The 24356-nt window shown below is 42.5% G+C and overlaps 1 protein-coding gene across 1 annotated transcript; it reads right to left on the minus strand.

Moving 5' to 3' along the window:
- Window positions 1–145: 145 nt before the first annotated feature.
- On the minus strand, window positions 146–24128 carry mapk8ip1b (mitogen-activated protein kinase 8 interacting protein 1b). The gene is made up of 11 exons (XM_084575087.1): window positions 24081–24128; window positions 15191–15448; window positions 9843–9924; window positions 6297–7439; window positions 4250–4325; window positions 2155–2327; window positions 1829–1935; window positions 1420–1536; window positions 882–952; window positions 607–705; window positions 146–266 (listed from the first exon to the last, which is right to left on the minus strand). The coding sequence occupies exons 1-11, from the start codon at window positions 24111–24113 to the stop codon at window positions 194–196; spliced, it is 2232 nt and encodes a 743-aa protein (XP_084431213.1). The 5' UTR covers window positions 24114–24128; the 3' UTR covers window positions 146–193.
- Window positions 24129–24356: the final 228 nt, after the last annotated feature.

Consider the following 24356-nt stretch of genomic DNA (forward strand, 5'->3'; position numbering starts at 1 on the left):
TCCTTTGCTCTTAAATCACTCTTCCTTTGGCTCATTTAATCCCTTCTTGCTGCACAACGATTTCCTTTTCAGTTTCGTCAGATGTGTTAGTTCTTCTTTTGTTTTACTTTTTAAAATTTAGGTAAAGTCTGTCATTCATGCAACATTATGTTATGATACAGTGTACTGTACAAGGCTGTGGTTAAGGGCGGGGCTATTCCAGGTAGATGTCCTCTGTAGGGCACGAGAACTCCACGAACTCCTTATAGTACAACTGGAAGGCTTTCCTGCAAAACATAAACACGTAGCACAGTCATTGCTCAACCTTATTGCATTTGCATTGCATTTATCTGATTGGATCAACCACACTGTGAAAAGAACAAGCTATGATAGGACTGCTTCCACGCCGCAGTACAAAATTAAGTAGATAGAAAAACTTGATCACCTTAGTCGACTTCTGGGACTTCTCAAACTGTCACAACAAGTGTTATTGCTGTGTCTTTCCCTTTTTTAGTGCACTTGGTCACTTCCCCAGTAGATCTAGCAGATAATTTCTCTGTTGCACTGGTTTCTCAATTTCTCATATCTGAATTTCCTCATGTTTCATCTAAATGCTGTTCAACTCACCCTACTGACTCTGCCAGAGGTTTGGTAGAGTTTTCAGACACGAACACATGGCACGCAAATCTCTGATCTGCTGGGTGCTTCGTGATGAAGCCAAAATACCTGAGTGGAAGATGCAAAGGACAGATAACATTCAGTGGACAGACACGTCTCAGCTCATAAATCATTCTGTTTGGCAACGTTTTGCATTTTATCAGTTCCAAAAGGAACTGATGACAGACTCAAAAGGTCACTCCTCGACCGAACAGCTCGGTTCCATAATTTCTGCTTTTACTCACTTGCTGTTTTTGGGGTGGTAACCACAGAAGGAGACGTTCTTTAACTGGAAAAAGTGACTGCACTCGTTACTCTGTAAATGGGGGAGTAGAAAAAGAACAACACACGTCTGAGATAAACATCAGGAAGACTGTTTGAGTTTATGTCATTCCGTGATTTACGGCAAGCAAAAGTGCCGCACCTTCTCTCAGTTTCCGCCTTTTCTCGATTTGATGTCAAGTAAAATTGTATTTATTTGGATTTTAGACTGTTGGTTCGACAAAACTAGACAATCTACAATCTACTACAGTATACTGGTGATTATTTTGGTGATAATACCGGATGATCTCAACATAAAGGGACAATAAAAAGGACAGCATATAAAACAGAAAAAATAGAAAATACCAGAATAGTATAATACTAGTCTTGTTTACCGCATGGGGGAAACATGTCTCAGTAGTTGTCTATCTGGGTCTTTGGTGTGTCTGTTGACAACAGCCCATGGCGCTGCTATGCTTTTATGGCATGTTAGATATACAAAAGGGAGAATAAGAGTCTTACCCTGTCACAGGCATAGTAATCCTCTTGAACTTCGAGCTTGATGCCTTTCACACTGATCTCCAGGATGCAGGAGGAAGGTGGGTTGTACTTGACTGTCATCCTTCTGTTGGTGGCAATCTGGAAGACGAAAGAGAAACGTGAATGTCTAATCTAAAGGGCTCTATGATGGAAAAACAGTCAAATCGTGACGTAGGTTTAACCTCATATATTGCCGTTCATCCTGCTGCAGATTTTCAGTTGTGTCTGGCCTCACTCCTGAAGTGCAGTCTGCATTTTTATGTTCTAAAAATGACTGTACCTGTGTGTGGGTTCCTAGATGTTTCCAGATCACTATATTTGTTTTATGATTGCAATCAAATGCATTCATGCACTCAACCACATACACAAACACACGGCATGGACCATTTACCTTCTGCATAGCTGCACACAGAACATCGTTTCCTTTGTGGTAGGGCACTTGGACCGAGCCCAGAAACTTCAGCCGGTATCTGTCCATCCATTCACTGCTCTTCACTGCTTTGAGAGGAGAGAAAAAACATGGAACGAGATCCTTATCTAGAACTGACCATCTCTTATTCATTTGCATTTGTTTTTATTGCTGATTTATCATATTTTTTGTTCGTCACTAGCTGCTCTACCCTCTGACCTCTGACACGCTGAATCATACAGCGCAATCGTGACACCACAGCGTCTTTACTAACACAGCCAGCCTCCGAATCCCAGCAGCGTCAGTACCTTTGTAGCTCTCTGCGTCCTTGGTCACCTCTATAGCGTAGTAGGCGGGGAAGATCCCACGGGCGCCGGTTCGCATGTTGTAGCCCTCATACCAGTAATCTTCTGCCTGGACCTCCACCAGCAACGGGTCGTCCACCTCCATCTCCAACTCGTCGTCGTGTCTGGGCACAAACCTGTCAAGACGGGCGTGAGCTTTTTATGAGCTACATTCGTTAATACACGGGATTAGACGTTACAATCCCTTGTGCCAAGATCCCAGGCAAAACACATTTAGAGGCCCTGTCCAACTGAGAAACCCTAACAAACCTACAGTCAACGCATTATGAGATGTAACAATTAAACCTACAATCTAAGTAAACTAAGTAAATGCTGCTGGCTTGTATGGCCTGCTCAGCAGCTGAGCAAACAAAGAAATATCGCTACCAACCAACATGAAGACATCAAAACACCTGGCCTAGTCAACAGCAGTGTGCAGCATGTCATTGGGGTTTTCAAGTGGGCACCTCCCTTCACCGATGTTTCGGAAAGTTAGGCCCACGACACATCAAGAAGGCTTAACAGTGAATTCCAGTGTCCTGGAGTCACCCCCCATCCCCGCTGCCACCGCACACTCAGTGATCAACAACCTATCAATAAATCAGCCTAGCCCTTTTACGTAGCAATCAAACGTACTCAATACGTTGATGCGGACTGAATAACGACCCACCCAAACTACAGTGGTTCTGTAGTGGATGACCACCTTACACGATACTTGTAAAACATCTAAAATTTCAAGCAATTATTCTAGAATATGAGATATGGACTGATAATGTACAAAAACTACACAGAAATTAGAAATCCATTAAAACTCGGGAACATACACCATCGTATGATCTGCTTCTATTCACGACCGCATGTTGTTGTTTCAGTTATAGTTACAGTACTCCACTGGATTGTAAACATGTTCCGTTCAGTGGCCAAATTACTAGAAAGGATTTTGCAGTACTACTCTGTTAGTGCTCATTAGTTTGATTGTTGAGTAAGCAATCAAACAGCTGAGTTCCTCTTTCTGTTCATTATCCATCATATGTGTCCATTCAGAAAAGGCTCCATCAGGGACCAAATGGGGGTCAATGGGTATGTTGGATTTTCAAAATAAAAAAAGCAACGTAATCCTTCAAAATAAAACCAGAGTCTATTAAAGAGCGTGTATACAAGCCATGCCTTTCAAAAGAGGTTAAACTCCAGACACTCGTAACAAAGGACTTTGTGTATGTTGTATTTTCAAAATAAAAGTCCACAACTTCGACAGCTGGAATAGGCTCCAGCAGACCCCCGCGACCCTCAACAGGAATAAGCGGGTATAGAAGATGAATGAATGAGTGAATGAAGTCCACAACTTCTTACAGTAAGTAAAGACTGAAGAAGGCCGAACTTTCGAAAAATAAAACGTCCCAAATGTTAAAAGCAGCTCATGTGACACTTGCACATATTAATACATTGTATGAAGTGGCAGAAGCAGCATTGACACATTCAAAATTTCTGCCGGAATCCTCTGGCTATACAGGCTTTCATCTCTCTCATCTATAGGCAGGTTTTATTGACTTCACTGGCTACATGGACCCTGGTATTCAGCTCATAGGGAAAGTGCTAGTGGTGTAAACCTTTGATAATCCATCCAACAGGAAAATATTAGCGTCTAATAATGTAAACGCTTAGCGGGAACCAGCTAAAAACGTGGGTCCGTACTGGTCTGTTTCTATTGAATAAATTCAGTCTTGTCAATTAAATTGGGGGGTCGTCTGTTTTATTTTCCACCAGATTTGAGGCACCACAGCTGGCATAAAAACACAGATGTTGAAATCTCAGACTCAAATCCTGTAAATATCTGTGAATACCTGTAAAAATCCATGCAAATGTAGCCAAGCCATCGCAAAGATCAGCTCTCAGACATGACAATAGTTAAAGGTAACTTGTTAAACTCTAAACCTTTTCTCATATTCACATTCAGCAAGAATCATAGATGAGACTCCGTATGTTTGCATGGCTTTAGACTGGATGTCGGGAGGACAAAGGTGCATGTTGTGGTGACGACGGCGGTGTAGTTTTTCCTTACCTGTAGACTGCCCTGTGGCTCTGGTCCTTCTCTTCTCCGTTTATTATACAGGAATATAAGCCAAAGGATTCTGCACCTTGAATACCAAGGAAAAAGGAAAAAAATGTGAGGAAAAATAAAAATAGAAAGTAAACAGTATGGAGTGCCAAGTCTTTGTGTAAAGCTCACAAAATGATTAATGGCACTTCAAACAGCAACAAAAGTCCAACATACACATATAGAAACACAATTAGGGTTTAGTTGAAGGCACACATGCATTCTTTAGGACCAATGAATCACACCATAATGAGGCGTGAAACAGATGAGCATTGCGTATTTTGTACCTGCAGTCCCCTGAGAACCCCAATCCCCTCCTGCACTACTCAGATAAACTGCTGTGGGGTTTCTAATGAGTCTGTAAAATGCACGGACGGCATCCAAGAGAACGGCCGGGACTATTAGAGGAAATAACCACACATATACTCACATTAAATCTTCCCCCCTTTCCATCATACACTGTATGCACATCATGATGTGAGTCAGTGTATGTTCGGGGGTATTTCCTGAAGTGCTATTCAACCTAGTGAAGTTAAATTTTGCCGTCTTCCATCAGGGTATCCCATGCTCCTCCCACTCTTTCTTTCCCAAGAGGACACCATGAAGCTAAAGTCTGAGAAAGCAGCACATCAACACTCTTTTTCTGCACATCAACTCCACCAGTAGGTCCTACTAGATTTTAGTATAAGATTTTAAATGAAAATGGAAAAAAAAAAAAGAAAATGTGAGGGTGTAGAAGTTAGGTTACCAAGCCTCTGTAGAACACTCCTCATCTCCTTTCAGATTATCAAAACTAATTATATACTAATTAATTATCAAAGATTATTACAGAAATACACTATAAGAGAACACTATACCTCAGAGACATTATAATATAATGTACAGCTCAAGAAGGGAACGGGATAAACCTAAGAAGAGATCATCTTGATTATCATAGTAACAGATCATCTTTTTAAAAGAGTAGACAGCTGTCCAAAACTTCTGTTATATTATACATTAAAGACAGTGACATCTGGTTCTGTTCAAAGAGACATGTGTATCAGATACATGAGGCAGCAAAAACATGATCTGCTTGTCCTCACGAATGCAATGTGTCCGTTTACATTTGATTCACAACCCAAAAGAAAACACTCAGCAATGATCTGCAAAAAAATGGCTTTAAAATAAAGTATCTATCTAATTTAATCGAATCGAATCGAATCAATCGAGGTATACAACAATAAAATATTGTATTTGGCAGATTCAGAACAGCTGCTTGTGCTATTGCCGTTTTCTCCAACACCATCTGTATAACTGCAAATGCACTGAAAAGGCCCGGTTTGATTTTGAAAGTGTATTTGGTTTGGACAGCAGAGGAGAAAGAATTCAGGGAACTGCAAAGAGTTTTTGGCTCCTTTCATCCATCGCTCCAAATGAATATCCAACAGGGTTTCTAGTGTGAATGAGCTGCTGTCAGAATGGTGACAATCATACAAATAAAGCAGGAAAAAAATGCAGCTTTAATTTGCGAGACCCGAAAGCAAAAGAGTCGGAGTGACAGTAGTTAAGAAAATACTAAATATCGTCTACTCTTCTACAAATACACAAATATATTAATGCCACATGCAAAATCTTTAGTTATGATTGGTTCTTCTATTTCAGCATTATTATAAAGGTAAATATAACTCATTTTATTAACCTACTGAACATCCGAATGTCATCCGAATTACAGCCGACTTGTGGATGCTAGATCTCCAATTCTTGAGTATCTGCTTCATCAGCCACTTTGGTTTACGGCTTGACCACTGTGCGGACTACTTTGCGAGACAGTATTCACCGCAGTGTTATTGTACGCTTAAAGGGAATTACACAGAACAATAGAGAGCACTGTTGGTGTATTTCCTCGCTGTTAAACACCTCAGTTTAAGGTCAACTGAAAGTTTTGCTGATCCATACACAAATCAGGAAGACTTTAGTTATGCAAACAAATTATTTTAGATTTACTCGTTTTATGATCATGGGAGAGACTTACTGGAGGAGCGAGAGCGACCGTTCAAGAAGACGTTGAGGAACTTCTTGGAGAAGTGCAGGTCAGCTTCTGGAGTGGAGTCTTCAGAGAGGCAAGCTGTGCCCTCTCTCCGCACCCCTCCTATCCGACCGTCGTGCTCCTCCTCGTCGTCTTCCTCATACTCCTCTCCGATGGCTGACTCGTAAGGAGAAGAGACGCAGTTGTCGTAGACGGTCGCCGAGTCGCTGTCATCGCTATATCCTTGGTAACACTGCCGGAGACTGACGAGCTCCAGCTGAGCGTGCTCATCCACCACTAGCGTGTACTTGACTGAGTCATATGAAAGGCCACTGGCTTCTGAGCTCATAGAAGTCCGTAGCAGGGCAGCTCTGCTGCTGCTGCTGCTGCCACCATCTCCCTTTCCTACCTCCTTCCTCATCCTTCCATCCATTATTATCCTGTCCACATCCTCATCCTCCCCACAGTAGCTTTCATCGGTTGCATCAACATACTCTACTGATGACCCGGCTCTCAACATGACGCCGGCCCCCGTCCCCGAGCCCTTCCGGCTGAGGTCCAGTGCGAGGGATGAGCGAGCTGAGACAGCCATGCTGGGTGGAGTGATGAGGGACTCTACACAGGAAGCATATGAAGGTGGGGGGACATAGACCTCGTCCTCCTCAAAGATTGAAGGGTTGGTCCGGTCTGGGAGGGGCTGATAAGGAGGCGGACCCTCTGTGTCGGAGCTAATGGACATGCGACCCTGCTCAGTCTGCTGCGAGAGGAAAGGCCGGTCCTGCGTGTTGTTAGGCTCCAAGGGGTCAGCGGAACGCTGCACAGGAGTCAGATAGATCTCCTCTGTTGGTTCTAGATGAACATCTGTGTGGTATCGAATCCTCTCCCGGTGGGGCCCGCTGCTATCTGCCTTCCCCGTCGGGTACAGAGGCGCTGGTGTATAGTTCTGTGGTGGCGGTGGTGCTGGCGGCTTCTCCTGAAGCTTGGAACGTGTCGCAGCCCCTGTAGATGAGCCGTGCGAGTGTCCCGAGGTGTGGCTGTGTCTGCAGGGGGCGTCGGTAGAGGTCCCGCGGTCTTTGGTCTGCGCTCCCCCACCATGCACCTTGTCCTCGTCGCTCAGACAGCTGTGCTCACGTGGAGGGGTGAGGTCACCTAGAGAAAGAGCAGTCACAAACAAAAACATGCAAACGGCCACGCAAACACACGCACAGACACACAAGCCAGACACACACACACAGTAAATATACATGATGCAGAAATGCGGACATGATCAGCAAAATATACAGATGCGAATGCAGACATGGCAGTGAATGCACAGGCAGATAAAATAAAGCACAAGCAGGAAGAGAGTAAAAATGGTTAGGTAACGGATGTCAGGATTATGCAGCTAAATCCCCATTACTCATCAAATTTAGAATGCATCCGGGAGAAGCTGATTGATGTGTTATGTCATAATCCATCGCCAGGAAATCCAGACATGATATTTTCACTGAGTGATGCAGAACTGATGTCTGAAACCAGAAGACAGGAAGCGACAGGCAAGCTTTTAAACAGACATTTATGGCCAATATAGGACAACACCGAGACGCTCTTGACGCGTTTTTTTTTAAAACTACGACATTATCACGCAGTATTTGATGCAAATTAATCTTCTCATACCATTCAAAGAGTTCCTTGTGGAAATGCATAGAGCTCTGCACTGAATCACTTTGCAACCTTATTTGCAATTCAAACTGAGCTGAGTTTTCTCAGATGACCTGAACTTTAGTTGAAAGGAGTCTTTGGTGCTTGGAAGGCCCTGTGATTTATTTCTAACCACATTTGTACACGAACATCATTTGTGTTTATTTGACAAATCCACAGTTGTCTGAGAGTATTTACAATGAGAAAAAAGACCCGATTTACAGAGATTTTTTTGTGAATTTGATAAATGAATGGTGAGAAACTTTGTTACAAAGGTGGCCCTGAAGTGAATCTTGTTGACAAGTTTCCTTGCCCAGCTTTCTGCTATTTACTAGCCACAGACTGTAAACATATGTGAGCAAAAAGTAATTCTGAATATCAGCCAATTTGCCATTTGACATCTGCCAGTCGCATCTATAACTGTGAATGAACTCTCCAAACAAGCATTACAACACACTAAACCGCACTGCTGTTAGCCCATTTTGGCTTAGCACTTGTGTTTCAAGTATACTAGTATGACTCATGAGTATGAGTGTCAAAAACTGCAGTTCCTCTTGAGGCTGACACCAAAAGCGAGTCAGTGTCCATAGGCCTCAGTATTAAAACTTAGAACCAAATAATGTTTATACCATAGACTGTATAAAGATAGATGACGGAACAGCCACTCAAACGTAAAGCCAAAGCAATCAGAGCTAGAGTGACTGGCTGCAGTATAGGTCATAAGCTCCACCCCCTTCATGTTAGTGGATGATACTTGGGCCAAACTAAAATACTTAAATACACGTCAAATACATTTTTTCAAGGATGCTTTCTGTGGTTTTTTGCAACAAGCCAGTAATATAATACTTATGCATGCTCAAGTGTCAAAGTTTTGTTTTAGTTATATGTGATATATGACTACAAGTTGCCATGCCAACTGGTGGAGATAGAGCAGACTGCAGTCTTAAACAAAAACGCAAGTGAGTCTGGCGGAAGTGTGGGCGGGTCATGGAGGCTCCACTCTCTGAACGTACAGCACAGACCTTGGCTATAAACTCGCAAGACGGTGCCGCCCATAGCATCAGTTTGGCCAATGTAAGGAAGTTGAGACGCATCGTCCATATTTATATACAGTCCATGGTTTAAAGACAAGTGCAAAGAAATTATACCAAGGCTTAAAGTTACGCATTATTAGGGCGTGATCCCTTTGAGTGACAGACGGGTGCCCTCAGATGTCGCCTGTTGTTTGCCTTGGCGTTCTCTTTGACCATTTTTGAATCAACAGGGAGTTACATGGAGTCAGGCAACACACTGAGCTTCCAACCATTCTTCAGGCATCCTGAATGGATGATGTCATGGAAGGTTCACGCAATTTTATACACAGTCTCTAGATACTATGTACAGTATGAATAGAAGGCAAGCAATGCTGTTTACAATGTCTGGATAGTTCCTATCCACACTCTGACACGGTGGCTTGAATAAAGCAAAATAAAATAAAATAAGCAAGATCACTTCGCGAGATTTTTAAAGATCTATCTTACACGTTTTAAACTGATAACAAGGTTCAGTTTCAATTTTGCCAACAGTTGGCAGAGAGCTTGGTTGGTCTCGCCTCACATGGTGCTCTGATTAGTGCTGGAAGCAATGAGCTATGACAACTCCAAGCTAACCATAAGCCTTAGCTGGCTAACACACACACCGGCAGTATACAGCATTGCCTCAACAGCTAATCCAAGCACTGTCCCTGAGTATGAGAGAGAAACACACAGCCTGCTAGATTCAATGCAAATCACACATGCAATTAGTGAACACGATCCCTACTGCCATCAACCTAATGACAATATCCAAATGCAACAAAATGTCATGAAGATGTGGAAAAACGGAAAGGCTCACCTGCTTTAAGAGGTGAGGACGAGCCCGAAACCTTCTCCTGCCAACTGTACTTCTTCCCGAAGGAGTTGTTGTTTAATGTGTCCTGAAAAAAAGGAGGAAGAGAAGAAGTAGGAAGTGGTGGGAACGAAAGGCAGATGGAGAGCACACAGAAGGGACAAGAGGAGATCCTGACACCATGTATACAACTTTTGTGTGTGTGTGTGTCTCTCTCTCTCTCTCTCTCTCTCTCTCTCTCTCTCTCTCTCTCTCTCTCGCTCTCTCGCTCTCTCGCACGCTCTCTCAATTCACACACACACGCGCGCGCACACACACAAACCTTTTATTCCATTGAATGAGCAGGGATTCTTTTGTCTGTGCTCCGTGGTGTGCATTTAAAGGGACCAGACCTTTTACCCAAGCTACTGGAAACACACACACACCCACTCACACACAGTAGGAGACTCTTTAAACTGTTTTGGTTAGGGTAGCTGTTCATAGAAACCATGATACATTTAAGTGCTTTTTCATTCTTTCAAGTCCTTAGAAGGCAATTTATCCAAATCACTAACACAAAATGATAATAAATCTGTCAGTTGCCATTTATAAATACAACTAAGAAACTGATACCAAATGTCTTTCAAGGAATAATGTCAATAAAAGGGCTGCTTATCAGTGTGTGTATAAGGGGACAACAGGCTGCGCGTTATCACAGTGACATTGCTGACATTGTTCTGACCACACCCAACCACACCTACTGATAATGAAATTCAGCCAGAGAGGGCAGTGTGACATGTCTTTTAGCATGGTAATGATGTATTACTTGTGCAAATATAATTATTTACGAGTGAGTGGTTTGTAATTGGCCCAGATATCTTACGAAAGACAAAAACAACAGTTAGGAGAACCAACGCAGCCACACTATCTGCAAACTGCAACAAGTTAAATGTGAACTTAAGTGCTGTAATCTAATTTCATTTTGCTACTTTACTAATTAAAGGTGTCAGATGAGACGACAGCCCAAGTCTAGCTGCCACATACGTTCTTCACCTGCGAGAAAGGAAATGATTCTCCTTACCAGCAAGTGGCAGCAGCCTGCACTCATCCTTCAAAAGGGAAAACAAGAAGTGCTACTATTAGCTGGGAGACTACAAAGCCGGGAAGAGCTAGAGGAACATGTTATGGAACTTAATGTGCAACGCTCAGATAAGATGAAGGTCCAAATCGAGAGCAGCCTTCCGTGTGTGCCCTTCGAAATTTGTCATTTTGTTTAATTCTGTCAGTTCTGTTTCTCTTGTTTGGTTTCTCTGGTTTGCAATGCGAAACAGCCAATCAGAGTGACCTCTCTCCCTTCAGCACCCTGCTGGCAATTCAACCTGCTCGATCAGCTGAAAAGCTGCCGACAGGGATTTGACTAGTGGCAACCACAAAAACCAGCGCCAGAGGTGCTCATCTACGCCAACAACACCAGCCAATAGCTGACCGTCAGCCTGACACCACATTAAAGGGACATATTGTACTGATTCAGACTAGTAATACAAACTATAATCAAAAGGCAAGGTATAATGTGTTGTTTTGATCCCAGAACGTGGTTGTTTTCAACGGTAAGGAGGCAAAAGTGTTTTTTTGGGAACTGGTAGAAATAAAAATGTAGGTAAAAGGGATTATGGCATAAAATGTACTTAAATGAGTATATAATGATGTCTCGAAAGAACATCACTAATGGGACTTTAAGCTTTCAGCACTGACATATGACTCAGTTGGTAACAGATGGAGACGCAGGCTTGATACCCAGGTCTGGGTGAGCGAGGTTGGAGAGACAAAAGGTGGTAAAGGGATATTTCAAAAAAAATATTTCAAAAAAGAAATGGAAACTCCTGTGACGACAACGTGTTCAAAATAAGATCTTGTCCTCCTACTCTGTCCAGCCACCACGCGCGCATGACTCACTTCCCATTTACATTCAGCAGGCGGAGAGAGCAGTTTCCACGGTAACCAGTGAATCATCAGGTGGGAAACGGCAACGTTGATCTGAGAAGTGTGTTGTGCTATAGTGACAGTGGACAGTGTTAATATACCTGTTAATAAGCTGGAGCTATTGAGAGTGTTTGCACTGACGGAGAGTTTTCTTAGTCTATCACCCAGCCATGGCTGCTTCTCGCTTCAACTGAAAAATGGAGGCGAATGATAAATCCAGACTACAGCTTTAAATTAAACTACATGTCTGTGTTTCACCAAATTAAAAATACTCCCACAAAAACAGTCATGCCCCTTCAACATAAGGAGCGTTCCGCTGCCAGATGAGAGATTAGAGCCGGACTCGGATTAAGACGGAGGATTCCTTTCTGAAACAGACAGAAAGAAATAGACATCTGTCTTTCTGTTTGTTGGCTGTTCAGACAATCCGAAATATTCGTCAACTTCTTTCTTTGTATTTTTAATAGTACAGATTGTTTTTCATTTTTTTTTTGGTTAATTGTAATTCTCTGAGACAAAAATAAGGAGATTATTTGCTCTAAAATAAGTGATCAAATTGAAGTCAGTGTTCAGAGGCTATTTTAGTTTAACCACATAAGTCAATCTCTTGCTGCCAAATGATGCAGATCTGAATGTATATTTTGCATTTTTGCTGATCCACTGACCTGGAAACAGTAACCCAGTGTGCTGTCTCTTTCTCTGTCTTCCTCTCTCTGTCTCTGTTCTTCCAGTAGACAGTCTAAGGGTAACTGATTGGAGCTTTTCAGCATTTGTCCGGTCTTGTCTGAGTTTTGTCTGCAGCACCATTGCCGGATCTGTATGAACTGTTGTTGCATTTGAATCACAGGTATGCTGGAGTACAGAAACCTGTATGAATAAGCACCTATTTTGGTCAAGTATAGATCAATTCAATCCTGGGTTTAATGTTGCCACATGGTTTTCTGAACCTGTGCATTTTGGCAGTATATAAGATAATTTTATTAAAGTGCTGTGTGATACATAACACAAAAGTATTGCTGATAAATGTACATTTCTTGTTTTTATGCACACACAGAGATACATTTTTTTTTTTTATACTGGTCTAATTATTAGTGTGGTCCTCCATCATACCCAAGGATCATATGTGTGTGTGGGATTACATGTTCCACGTTCTTTTCAATTCATAAAAGAGTCCACACATAATTAAGAAAGCATCTTTCAAAGGCACTCCGGGGTGTCCCGTGTTATCAAGATATATAGAAAAAGATAATTGCGTTGTAGCTGTAATCTATCCTCATTACTACACACTACATTACATTAGAAAGGCCATAATACCAAAAGCCATCATTTTGGGTGGGAATACTGTGATTGCCCTCCCCCATAACTTTGCTGTCAGAAGAGAATGAACAAAGTCCCAGGAGACAGGGAGACCTCCCAATAAGACAATCGTTTGAGAGCAATTATTTCCTTCATGCTTTCCAGTTCTTGACAGCTCGAACAACACACACACAGACACACATGCACACAAGAACGAAGGCAAAGAAACAAGTGCGGCAGGCTTGTTTCCACTTCGTGGAAACTGGGCAAAGAACAAAGCACAGACAATTACAGAGCTGCTTGGTTGATCATCTTGACAGGCCGCGCTGGGGGGAGTGTGTACCTTAAGAGTCGTGGACAGAGTCACTAACTATACATTAGTAGCTAGGTTGCACAACGAGACTACCACTATAGACAGATTTACATTGCAGTAATACCCAAATGCCTAACAATCATTTGATTTGTCAACTTGCAATAATCTTTTATGCTCTAATTTACTGAAACTCAAATGACTGAATGACTAATTTCCTTCAAAAAAAAAAAGGGGCTGACTCAAAGCTAAAAGTCTCAAGTTTCAATTTGTCTGTGAACTGACTCAATTAATTCTCACTATTAAACAGGGAGGTCAAACAGCTACAAGTAGTTTTAAAACTATAATCAACTGCTGCTGCTTTTTTCCCAGACTACTTTCTCATGGTTTCGATTACATGGCCCATTCACTGTCTGTACCTCACTGCCTTGTCCTCCACAGCGGTAGGCAGCTCCTTTGACCTAATAAGTTCTGACAAACCCACTTGCACCACCTGCACCAGCACCGAAGACGGCATTAGCGCGCAGCTTGTGCTGAAAGTGGAACATCTAGCTGCTAAGAAGCGGCTCGATGTCTTTGAAAAGCAAAGAGACAAAGATGAAAATCAAAGTAAACTTGACGTGTACTTCAGACAAACACATTTTAAGAAGAAAGACTTCCTTTTTGTCACTTTGTCCGATGTATGAGATGTATTTCATATGAACTTGGGATTCTAGCCTTCCATGACTAAGTGCCATGAAATGACTTACTGTGTGACAAAGCTTCCCTTGTAATATCTATAAGAGCAAAGGAGGAAGTCTGGTGATATTTGTTAGAGTGATATGGGTGGAATGGCACAATGTAAACATGGGAGACTACAGTATACCTTAATTTAAAGCTTGAATACAGTCTTTATCTAACCCTAAACACAGATTTGTTATTGTAACTACAATAAAATAGCTTCCATTACCTTGAGTACGTAGATACTTTGACCCAAACCACTGTATTTTCATAAAATTATTACTTTTAATTCAACTTGACAGGTTGCTTTGGTGCCTACGCTTAAACAGACATTGACTGTATAGGTTTCACATAACACACAATAATTAATTTTAGCTTGATTCAACACTGATTTCTAGCATGATGACACAAACAAATGGTGTCCTCATTCAGATAGGGGTGTCACATCAGAAAAGCCTGCATGTCTTTGTCAAGAGTGTAGATCCAACCATTTTTTTTTTTTTTTTAACACACACACACACACGCACACACACAGCCTCTCCGGAAACCCCTGCATACTTGATGACACATACTGCAAACTCCTGACCTCAAGCTAAAGACTAAAAGTAACCCTCAAGCAACATGTTGAAGACAAAATGTCCTCCATTCGTGAGGTTCATTCTCACAAAGATTGAAATACAGTACACGGACACAAAAACACACACACACAGTCACGAGGTCCGGCAGCGCTCGAGCACAAACAGAGACGGGCACCAAAGGGGGAGAAGAGAAAAAAAAAAAAAAGAAATATCTGTCTTGACAATTGAGGCTACTGTTCAGTCCAGAAAACACATCCCATCAGAGAAGCAATTGTAGTGAATCTGACGGTGATGTCAGGCATTTATACTTCCATTTTAAAATGCAATGTTTGTGTGTGACGAGGAGCCCAGACTGACAGATGCACAGCAAAGACAGAAAAGAATCACATATTCTATTATACTCCTGCTTTTTGATCAATATTCAGCCGCCTGCAAGAAACTGTGTGTGTGTGTGTGTGTAAGTGTATTGACGAGGTTAATTCAGACTCTACCTGTGTGCGTGGCACAATTGGGAAGAGGTTAAGGGTCGTCGGTCTCTTGGGGCGGTAGGTATCCATGGTGACAGGTGCTGGTGGGTCCTTGGTTACTGGCGGGGGTGCGATGGCGGGCGCCTTGGAGGACTCTATGTCGCCGTGGTAACCGTCAGCACCGTCGATAAGGTCCAAATGCAGCATCTCTGCCTGGAGCTGGCCGACTGCTCCCAGTTCCGCCCTCCCCGGCATGCTATTGGTTCCTCGCCTCACACGGCCCTGCAGGGATTGGATTAAGCATGCCATCAGTCGAAGCAGGGAACGAGAGAAAGAGACAGAGACAGACAGAGAGAGAAAGAGAGAGAGCATGTGTGTGTGGATGGGATGAGGGGATTGAGCCGGCCAATTAGAGGCGGCTCCGTCTTCAGCTACAACACTCTCACTCTGCCAACACTGGGCCGCTTAAAGCAGAGACAGAGACTATTTCGAGCATCAGGTTCTTTGATAAAATCATTTACCTACAGTAATGAAGTGGCAATGAAAGCTCCCTCTGCTCCCTCTTCAGCGTTCATAGACTCACATAGTTCACAGACTTTGAATTTCATTTTGTTGGAGTTCTCATCTAGGCTGAAAATTTGAATAAACTGATACTAGATAGACGATCAGGCATAACATTATGACCACCGACAGGAGAAGTAAATAACATTGACCATCTTGGGACAATTCAATGTTCTGCTGGGAAACTTTTGGACCTGTGGGATGATCCACAAAGGCCCCCCACTAACAACATTCTGTTACCAGCCACCACAGGACACCCTCAGAAGGCCCATGTCCATTATGTGATGACTCAGAACTGTTTTGGATGCACAAGGGCGACCTGCACAATATCAGGAAGGTGGTCATAATGTTTTGTCTGATCGGCGTATATCCTGTATATGATCAAAACCAGGATAAATCTCATATCATGGATACTGATAAGCATACAAACACAATCTATGATGATTGTTGTTTGACATGAAAGCTTTGTTGCTTTGCTGCGAGATGAAACTGAGGTTCACCAAAGAAAAATGTAACATTTCATTAAGATTAGTATTTTTGTTTTTAACTGAAATATCTGTACAACCGATACTTTAATGACCAAATATCTCCAAAACTAACAGTTCAGCTGCTAAGTATTAAAAGTTAGCATGCTAAAAAGCAAAACAATCTGCCCATTAACCTAGCCTGAAAAGAATAAATCATTTTTGTTACATACATTTTCATTCTCTAGTGCTTTAACATATTTACATTTTCTACACTATAAATGTGCTACAGTAAATAGCTCACTTGCACACCACACGACACTTCGAGCTAAAACAAAACTGACCGCTTCCTTAATTTGGTGATGAGACTAACTGTCTTTGACCGTCTTTGACAAAACATGTGACATGCATGAGCATCATTTGAGAGACAGTAAGTCAGAGGGCACTGGGCCATTACAGTCTGCTTCACTTACCGTCGATCCCTGCAGCTACACACACACACACAGTAACTCCTGTCAGCTGAAGTAAATGCCATTACAGTCTTAAGCCGGCGCTTTGCTTTACATGTGTAAAAACACACAAGGCAGACACAGAAAACAAATCCAGACAACGCATTCATATGGAAATAGGCACATCAGCACAGTCTCATTAACAACCTGAGAGAGACAGTTTATGGGGAACAACGTGAATAATTTGGGCAATTTTGCAAAATAAATCATGGTTAAGATACCATGACACAGAATGAATCAAACTCCAGTGGGAAATTGCTAGACTTAAATAATTAGGACAGCATTAACACCAATACGTTATGCGTCATTTGTGTGCATTTTAAATCAAGCTAATGAGGCGATAATGTTCTAGATACAGGAATGCAGCAGTGTAACAGCTGAATAACCACATTCACCACAGCTCGGGCTATTTCAGGACAGAACATCAGTGACAGCAGAGCCGTGAGGTACACAAACACTCCTTTGACATTAACCCACATTCTTCATTCAGTGAACAGCCCATATCCTGAGATATCCTGAGAACATTTTAATTTCAACGAACGAAGCTGAGTGCATGAATCTTCGTTACGGCAGACGGCGCTGTTATTATCTGCGTCTTTCTTGGTACTAACGCGGACCGCCAGCTGACAGCTAACGCACAGTGGGTGAATGGAATGGAGGTTAATCCACTTCTGACGGCTAAGTGTTGCCTTCAAGCACATTTGTATGCAGGGGAACACTCATCCCAGATATCCAGAGGTCTCTCTCTCGCGCTCTCTCAGGAAAGAAAGAAAGAAAGAAAGAAGCCTGTGTGTTTCAGAGAGGACTGGTATAATGGTTTGCTAAAAAGAAAGGAAACCTATGGATTAAGAACGAAGCGGAAAATATTTGTGTAGCTGAATAAAATGTTTCCTTAAATGAAGCCAAGAAATGCTGTGTATTTTGTTTTGTTTTTTTTGGCTAAAGATACATCCAGGAAGTATTTTCTTCTGGTAATATCCAGGAATACGTATTTATTCATCAGTAACAGATCCTGTCTCTTCATCCATCTATCCATATATCAACCATGAATCCATCAGTCTACCCTATATCAATTACCTATCCATGCATTCATCCTGTATATTCATCTATGATCCGTATATCATCCATCCATCCATCATACATACATCTGTCCATCCTGTCTATTTATCCAACATCTATACATCATCTACCCTCTCATACACCCATCCATCTAGGAATAATCCATCATCAATCCATTCACCTGTAGTTCTTCATCCATCGATCCATCATCCTTCCACTTGTACGTCAATTCATCCATCCATCTGCACATCTATCAATCAAGCATCTGCACATTCATCCACCTGTCCCATTCAATCAGTCATATCTCTATTAGGCCCTCCTGTCCATCCATCAGTCCTATAACTCCCTTACGTGATGAGCTAGATGATCCTGTTGCCCTCCTCCTGCAATTTCACCTCAGCCACATTGTATGTATGTATGTATGTATGTATGTATGTATGTATGTCTGTGTCTCCCATGACAGCCATCCTCTCATCATTATCTAATTTTCCATCTTTTGTCTTCCCCCTCTCTCCTTCTGGTCGCCTTTTCACCTGCGGACAGTCGATACCTGGTAATGCAGCGGGCTGCTCTGCCAATCCCGTTTCATGGCGACAAATTATGACCGGCCCCTTTAAGAGAGGCCTGCCCCCTGTTGCCAGGAGACAGGGGGCTCAGTGACTAAGGAGATGCTGGTGCCCTAAAAAGGCTGTGATGCTCGGCTCCCTTCCAATCAGAGCAGCCAGAGAAGGGGAAACACTCCGCCAACAGGTCGAAGACAACAACACAAGACGAGACTGAAAATGCAAAATCATCCCAAAGAGGCTGCTGCGGAGGTCTGGTGTGATTCAGTTTCTAGTAAACAGGGATTAAACTATCAACCATACAGGCAAAATCTGAAGCAATCTCAGGGTACTGTATAAGTTAAATAAAATACATGTCTGCTCTAAATCATATAAAACAACTTAAAGTCCTATTTAAAATGAAGTTAAAAATGCATATTCAAACGGTGATCACAATTCTATAAAACTATGGCTAAAATTATTATTGAGGAACATGAAATGGGTCACTTGTAAAGACGAGCACACGAAATATTTTCACAAACCCTGCAGTTTCCCTCAGCTCTCCAGAGTATTTCGCTTATTGCAGCTCATTGCCTCAGTCTCATTTATAGCCGCAGCAGGCGGTATTGATTTGACAGACCATTGCTACTCATGTGCGGCACCAAAATTGCTAATGGTGAAAGAGGACGTCTAGTCGGTGGGGTACAAACTAGAGCTAAAAAGGAGAATGAATATTGCATGGGGCTTGATTTCATCACACGGACTGAAACATAAACTGAAGTGAATGTTAGTCTTGATCCACGTCTCCTGGATGTGTAACTTTTTCTGTATTTACATTTATACCACTTGTTGTCAGAGTAACAACTGTTGGTGTAAACCACTGATAATCAGATCAATAGGGAAATATTAGCTCCTAGCAACCACATAATAAATCCATTCTTTCTGTGCAGGCAAACATCAGGTGACGCTTCACCAGGAGGGGAGAGGTTGCAAAACACCCAGCTGTTCATGCAAAGTTTATGAAAAGATGACACCTATATATGCAAAACAGCAAAGCGGTTTTGTGAAGGAGTCACATGCCTTTGTTGTGTTTTCAACCAAATAAATAATAACAATAAAAAACTATCACAATCCAAGCTTTAAAAGAATACATGCAGGCCAGGAGAGAGGAAGACAAAAACGTGCACATATTGTAACACTGCGGAAAATCTAATTGCTCAATCCCAGTAAACATAGCACAGCTGTTCACGGAAATGTATAAATATCAGAAAACTGCTGTTATCAGTAAATATATATACACACACACCCACCCACCCACACACAGTAGCTGTAGTGCTGGAAACTGGACTGGATACAGGAAGGGCTTCTATTGCTTCTATTTGTGTTGATGAAGCAGCTTCCTCTCGGCTGTTACCATGTGTGGATGAGATGACGTGAGCAGTATCCATGGGGGCAGTGTGTTCACAGTGTGTGTGTGTGTGTCTGTGTGTGTGTGTGCATGCGCACCAACACTGCATGTATTTTCAGCTTTGACACGTGCAGTAGGTGAGAGAAACACTGTTGCCATGGAAATAGGTCTGCTTCTCCTTTTTGTAAGCGTTTTGCAGAACCCTCTCACCATCTCTCTCTCTCTCTCTCTCTCTCACACACACACACACCCACAACCACACACCCCCCCCACACCCACACCCCCCCCCCCACCCCCACACACACACACCGTCTTTCTCTCTTTTCTTGCCCCATCTTTCTCCCTTTAACTCACTCACTCTGATCTTTATATCTCCCCCCGTCTCCTTTTCCGAGCTAAGACGATCTGTTTTATAGACGCCTCGTGATCCAATGTAGCAAAGTCAAGCGTCTTTCTGCGCTCAAAGCATGAATCTCTTCATATACGCTTGTGCCTTTCATACGTGAAATCTTCTTAAATGTTTACAAGATGTGTGGATATTTTAGATTTGCGTAGATAGTATTCTGGTGATTTTATTAAACTGTGTTCAGCGCTGAAGCTCTAATTTATACATTTTATCATCTTAATCTGGATTAAAACTGAGAACCACATATATTGTGACAACAGAGAGCAGTTCAGATGGAACAACATCCTTCTCCCAAAGCGGGTACATATCTGTGTTAAGTGCGTTTTATGTGTGTGTTCCTGCAGCCACTTAAACGCAACAGCCCATTCTCTGTGACCCCACCTTGGCTTTTTCAGCCATCCGCACATGACAAATGACTGCTAATCAAATCCATTCACCCTTACACACATGCATGGGAGTGCTCTCCTCTCTCTCCTCACTCTCCTCTGTCTCTCTCTTCATCTCTGAGAGGTCATGCTGATGCATGTTGTCATTTAATGTCTCTGGGGAACAACAAATCTCTTTACGTTTCATTCTGGACCCGAGCTGCCCCACATTAAAACTTTAATGGGTACCTGTGCAGAAAAACTGGGGCTTTTCAATAGAAACAAAATAAAATAATGTCCCTTTAGCAAGAAAAAAAAAGGAAAAGAACAAACTAAAAGGCAGCAGCTTTGCTTGAGAAGAAAGTTAAAGGTAAAAACACGGCATATTATTCTAACCAACTGTTGTGATACAAAGACATTTGTGTATTTGTCAGAAAGGAGAGTATAAAATGAAGGGTGAAATAGAAATTCCCAGTAATGTGAGTAACCTGTTGTGACTAACCTCCTAATTAGTGAAAACCTTCTGAAGGTTTTATAGTTTTACAGATTTTCTTCTTCGCTAGAATTACTTAAAGTCCAGATCCCATCTCGTGGTGCGGTCGCATTAAAAAAGGCGTGTGTTCAGTCAGCAACTGAAGGTCAGCACAGCTAGTTCTGCCTCCAAAGCAGGTCATTATTTTGTGCTCCCAACTAAATTTAGAACTTTTTATTTTGAAAGGTCCAGCAGCTTCCGCTGATGAAAAGGATAGGTGGGGCTTTTTCCCAATCCTGTGGAAATGGGTAGATTAGAGGAGCCACCAGAGGAACAAATAACAAAGACCACATCCTCTTGATAATGACCGGTTTTGCAACACAATGTCCATTCATAAAGAGATTTCAGTTAGTGAGCCTGGTGGAGCATGCATGTTTTTCTCCTCAACGTGTGACTAAATGTGTTAAAATGGGGTTATGCTTCTCGATGCCTATTTCAAAATCTTCATGTACTTATGGCGTTTTATTGAACTTAGTTTGACTTGCAACAGCACATTCAAAAGTATATGCACCAGTCCGGACGCGTCTTCTGACTCCTACCTATAAACACATATTGACACTCCCCCGGCCTCCCACCCTGCCGAGGCGGACGCCACGCCTGTCTGGAGTGTGTGATGCTGCTTCCATGGGACCATCCATTATTGATAAGACAAGTTACATCCTGAAACTCCCCCAGGATGATGAGCCGACTGATGAGGTCACTACTTGTTGTGTGTGTGTGTGTGTGTGTGTTCGTACAGGGAGGGCTCCCTCCCCAGTGCTCCGAGCTGCACCGCCTCCTCATACGTGTTTAAACAGAATCAATCACTGTAATGGAAAGCAGCGTCTCTAAAGTCTGTGTTTACGGGTGAAATATGGAAGCAGAAACAACGTCTAGCTGACTCAGTCTTTGACAGTCACCTCCGTTTCCCTCCGTTTTAAACAATCTGAGTGAAACTATGCTTTCATTAAATCTTAAATGTCAAATTTGCATGGGAAATATGAAAGCAAAAAAGCAAATTAACATTGGCTCATTGTTATGGCAGATCTGTTAGCAAACAGCTGTCTAGTTACACTTCTAGCTGCACATATAATCATCAGACTCTGTTTTGTAATGGCTCATGAAAAGAAGCTTATTGTGGGCATATCAGTGGTGTTTCTGCAGCTCTAGACACCAGCAACGCTACAAGTGGATTAAACCTTTTCTATAAAGTACTTCTCACCCTATTCAGCAAGTCACAAATAGATGAACAAGAGACCACACTATTAACATACATTACTAAAAAAAACCCGAGCACTGCAGACAGTTCGTCTGAAGCTCAGACCACGGGAGCTTTTTATAATCATGTTTTATCACACTCTTAAGAAGTAACCTAATTCTCTCTAATTAAACTTGCACACACTACAAGATTTGAAAATAATTGCGCAACACACTCTAGGATATTATTTAGGTTACTGATGCCAGATGAGGGATCACTAAATGCACCGTTTGACGTGATCTCATGGGGGAAATGGAAGTCAACAAAGCAGAGACTGTGGCGCAACAGCTTGCTGTAAATCTGTCGATGCACACTCCACTCCTGTAGGTGGCAGTAATGCAGACGGTTTGTTAACATTGCAAAAAAACAAAAAGAAGCAGGACTTGTTACAGATACAAAAAAATGGTTTGCCAGTCAGGGAGCAATTGTAATCTCTGCAAAGACCCTGCGAGGGTGAGTAATTAGTGTTCACACACATCCAGCAGAGAGAGTGCGCACATTCAGTAATTTGGGCTATAATTAGCTCCCCGGATAGGAAGACAAGAAAAAGCAGTAAAAGAGAACTGGCTTTCAAATCTAACAATGTTCCCAGCACCCTGTAGCATCTGAGTGATTTACGCATCAGGTCACCAAAAGGATCAAATATATAAAAATGAAAAAAGAAAACAATAAATCTCTTGTACAAATGCCATCAAAAAAGCCTCTGAACCCTCCTGTTGCCTAGGTTACGGCAGCACAGCTGAATGGCGGAGGAGGTGATGATGGTTACACTGGGAACGTAGCAGGAGAGATCTGACAGAATAATAAATTCACCTCTGCCTTTACCCCCATCGCACCACTCCACATCTCCCTCTCTCTCCTTCTCTCTCCCTCTCTCTCTCTCTCGCTGCATTTCACGCTCGCTTCAGTCCTGATGATGAGCCAATCACTTCTATGCTAAGGATACTGGAGAAATCAAGGGTGCTGATGAGCTTACGGTTCATAAAACTCACTGAGAAAAAAATAAAAAAATAAAGTAAAAAAACTTGAAAAAGCAGTAAACAGCTCAAAGTGAATTATTTATATACCCGGGATGCAGCAGGGCGGCCATATGCGATCAGACTCAAGTTTTTTTTTTTTTTTTCACAGAGCATCTCTGTCTGTCAGGTCTCTCTGCCTCTGGCCCATTTCCGATGCTGGCAGGAAGCTGAATGCAGCAGCTGTTCAGGGCGACACACTAAAGATAGAAGAGTTCGACCTTTCGCTGAGCTCAAAGAAAAGGTGACAGGGCAGTCTTGTGAAATTTCCTTACGTGCGCCATCAGTAGCCCCTCTTTGTTTCCTCCTATTTCCTGACGTGCTGTCAATGTCAAAAGAGAAAAGCCGTAACTGCAAACAGCAGCGGACCGTACGGCTAATATACGCGGGGCTATGTAACCAAATACTTGCATCGACCCTTTCTGCGTCCCCATTCATGTGCGTATGAAAGAGAAGCAACTCATTTAGTTTTGAAGTGAAACATAATGTTGTTGTCCCAAAAGAAAAGAGAGAAGACATCTTCAGCAGCACAACCTGACACATCCTATAACGCCTGCGCACGTTTTCACACCTTGCTGTCGCGCTCGTTGTCTACATGTCAGTGTCGGTTTTCAAGCGCAACAACGGACCTGACAGCCAACTGTGACGTTACCAGAAACGCTTCAAATGCATGCCAAAATGCGGCCGCATTATACAGGTGAACCTTTTTCTGTACAGCCGATTTCATACCTTTGTTTTCTTGCTTCACTTGCAACTGAAAAGCAAGGGAGACTATCACACTCATGTCACAAAACCTGCCGAGAGCCAGCTCGTACCTTTATATCTGGGCCATTGCAGTTGAGGCTCATCCCGCGCTCATCAGTGATCTCTGTAATCTCTGACAGGTCGTCATCTTCAAACTCATCCAGGCTGATATCATGTGTCAACCTGTTCGAGAGGGAGAATTAAGGGCGGGGAGGGGAAGGAGGGGGAGACAAAGAGGAACAAAAGGTTGTTAATCCTTCAGCACTCATCCGCGGCATGTACGTCTCAAAAAACTGACTGATGGAACTGTGAGAGTGAGTCAAAAAATGCATGAATCCATCTCAACA

The sequence above is a fragment of the Chelon labrosus genome, assembly GCF_963514085.1.
Source record: "Chelon labrosus genome assembly, contig: SCAFFOLD_206, whole genome shotgun sequence".
Taxonomy (NCBI): Eukaryota; Metazoa; Chordata; class Actinopteri; order Mugiliformes; family Mugilidae; genus Chelon; species Chelon labrosus.

Coding starts and splice junctions, on each gene's coding strand:
- mapk8ip1b (XM_084575087.1), bottom strand. CDS start 24,113: ATGAGCCTCAACTGCAATGGCCCAGATATAAAG. Junction 4,326..6,296: donor CGGTCGCTCTCGCTCCTCCA/GTAAGTCTCTCC, acceptor TTGGTATTCAAG/GTGCAGAATCCTTTGGCTTA. Junction 267..606: donor CCTCTGGCAGAGTCAGTAGG/GTGAGTTGAACA, acceptor TATGTTTTGCAG/GAAAGCCTTCCAGTTGTACT.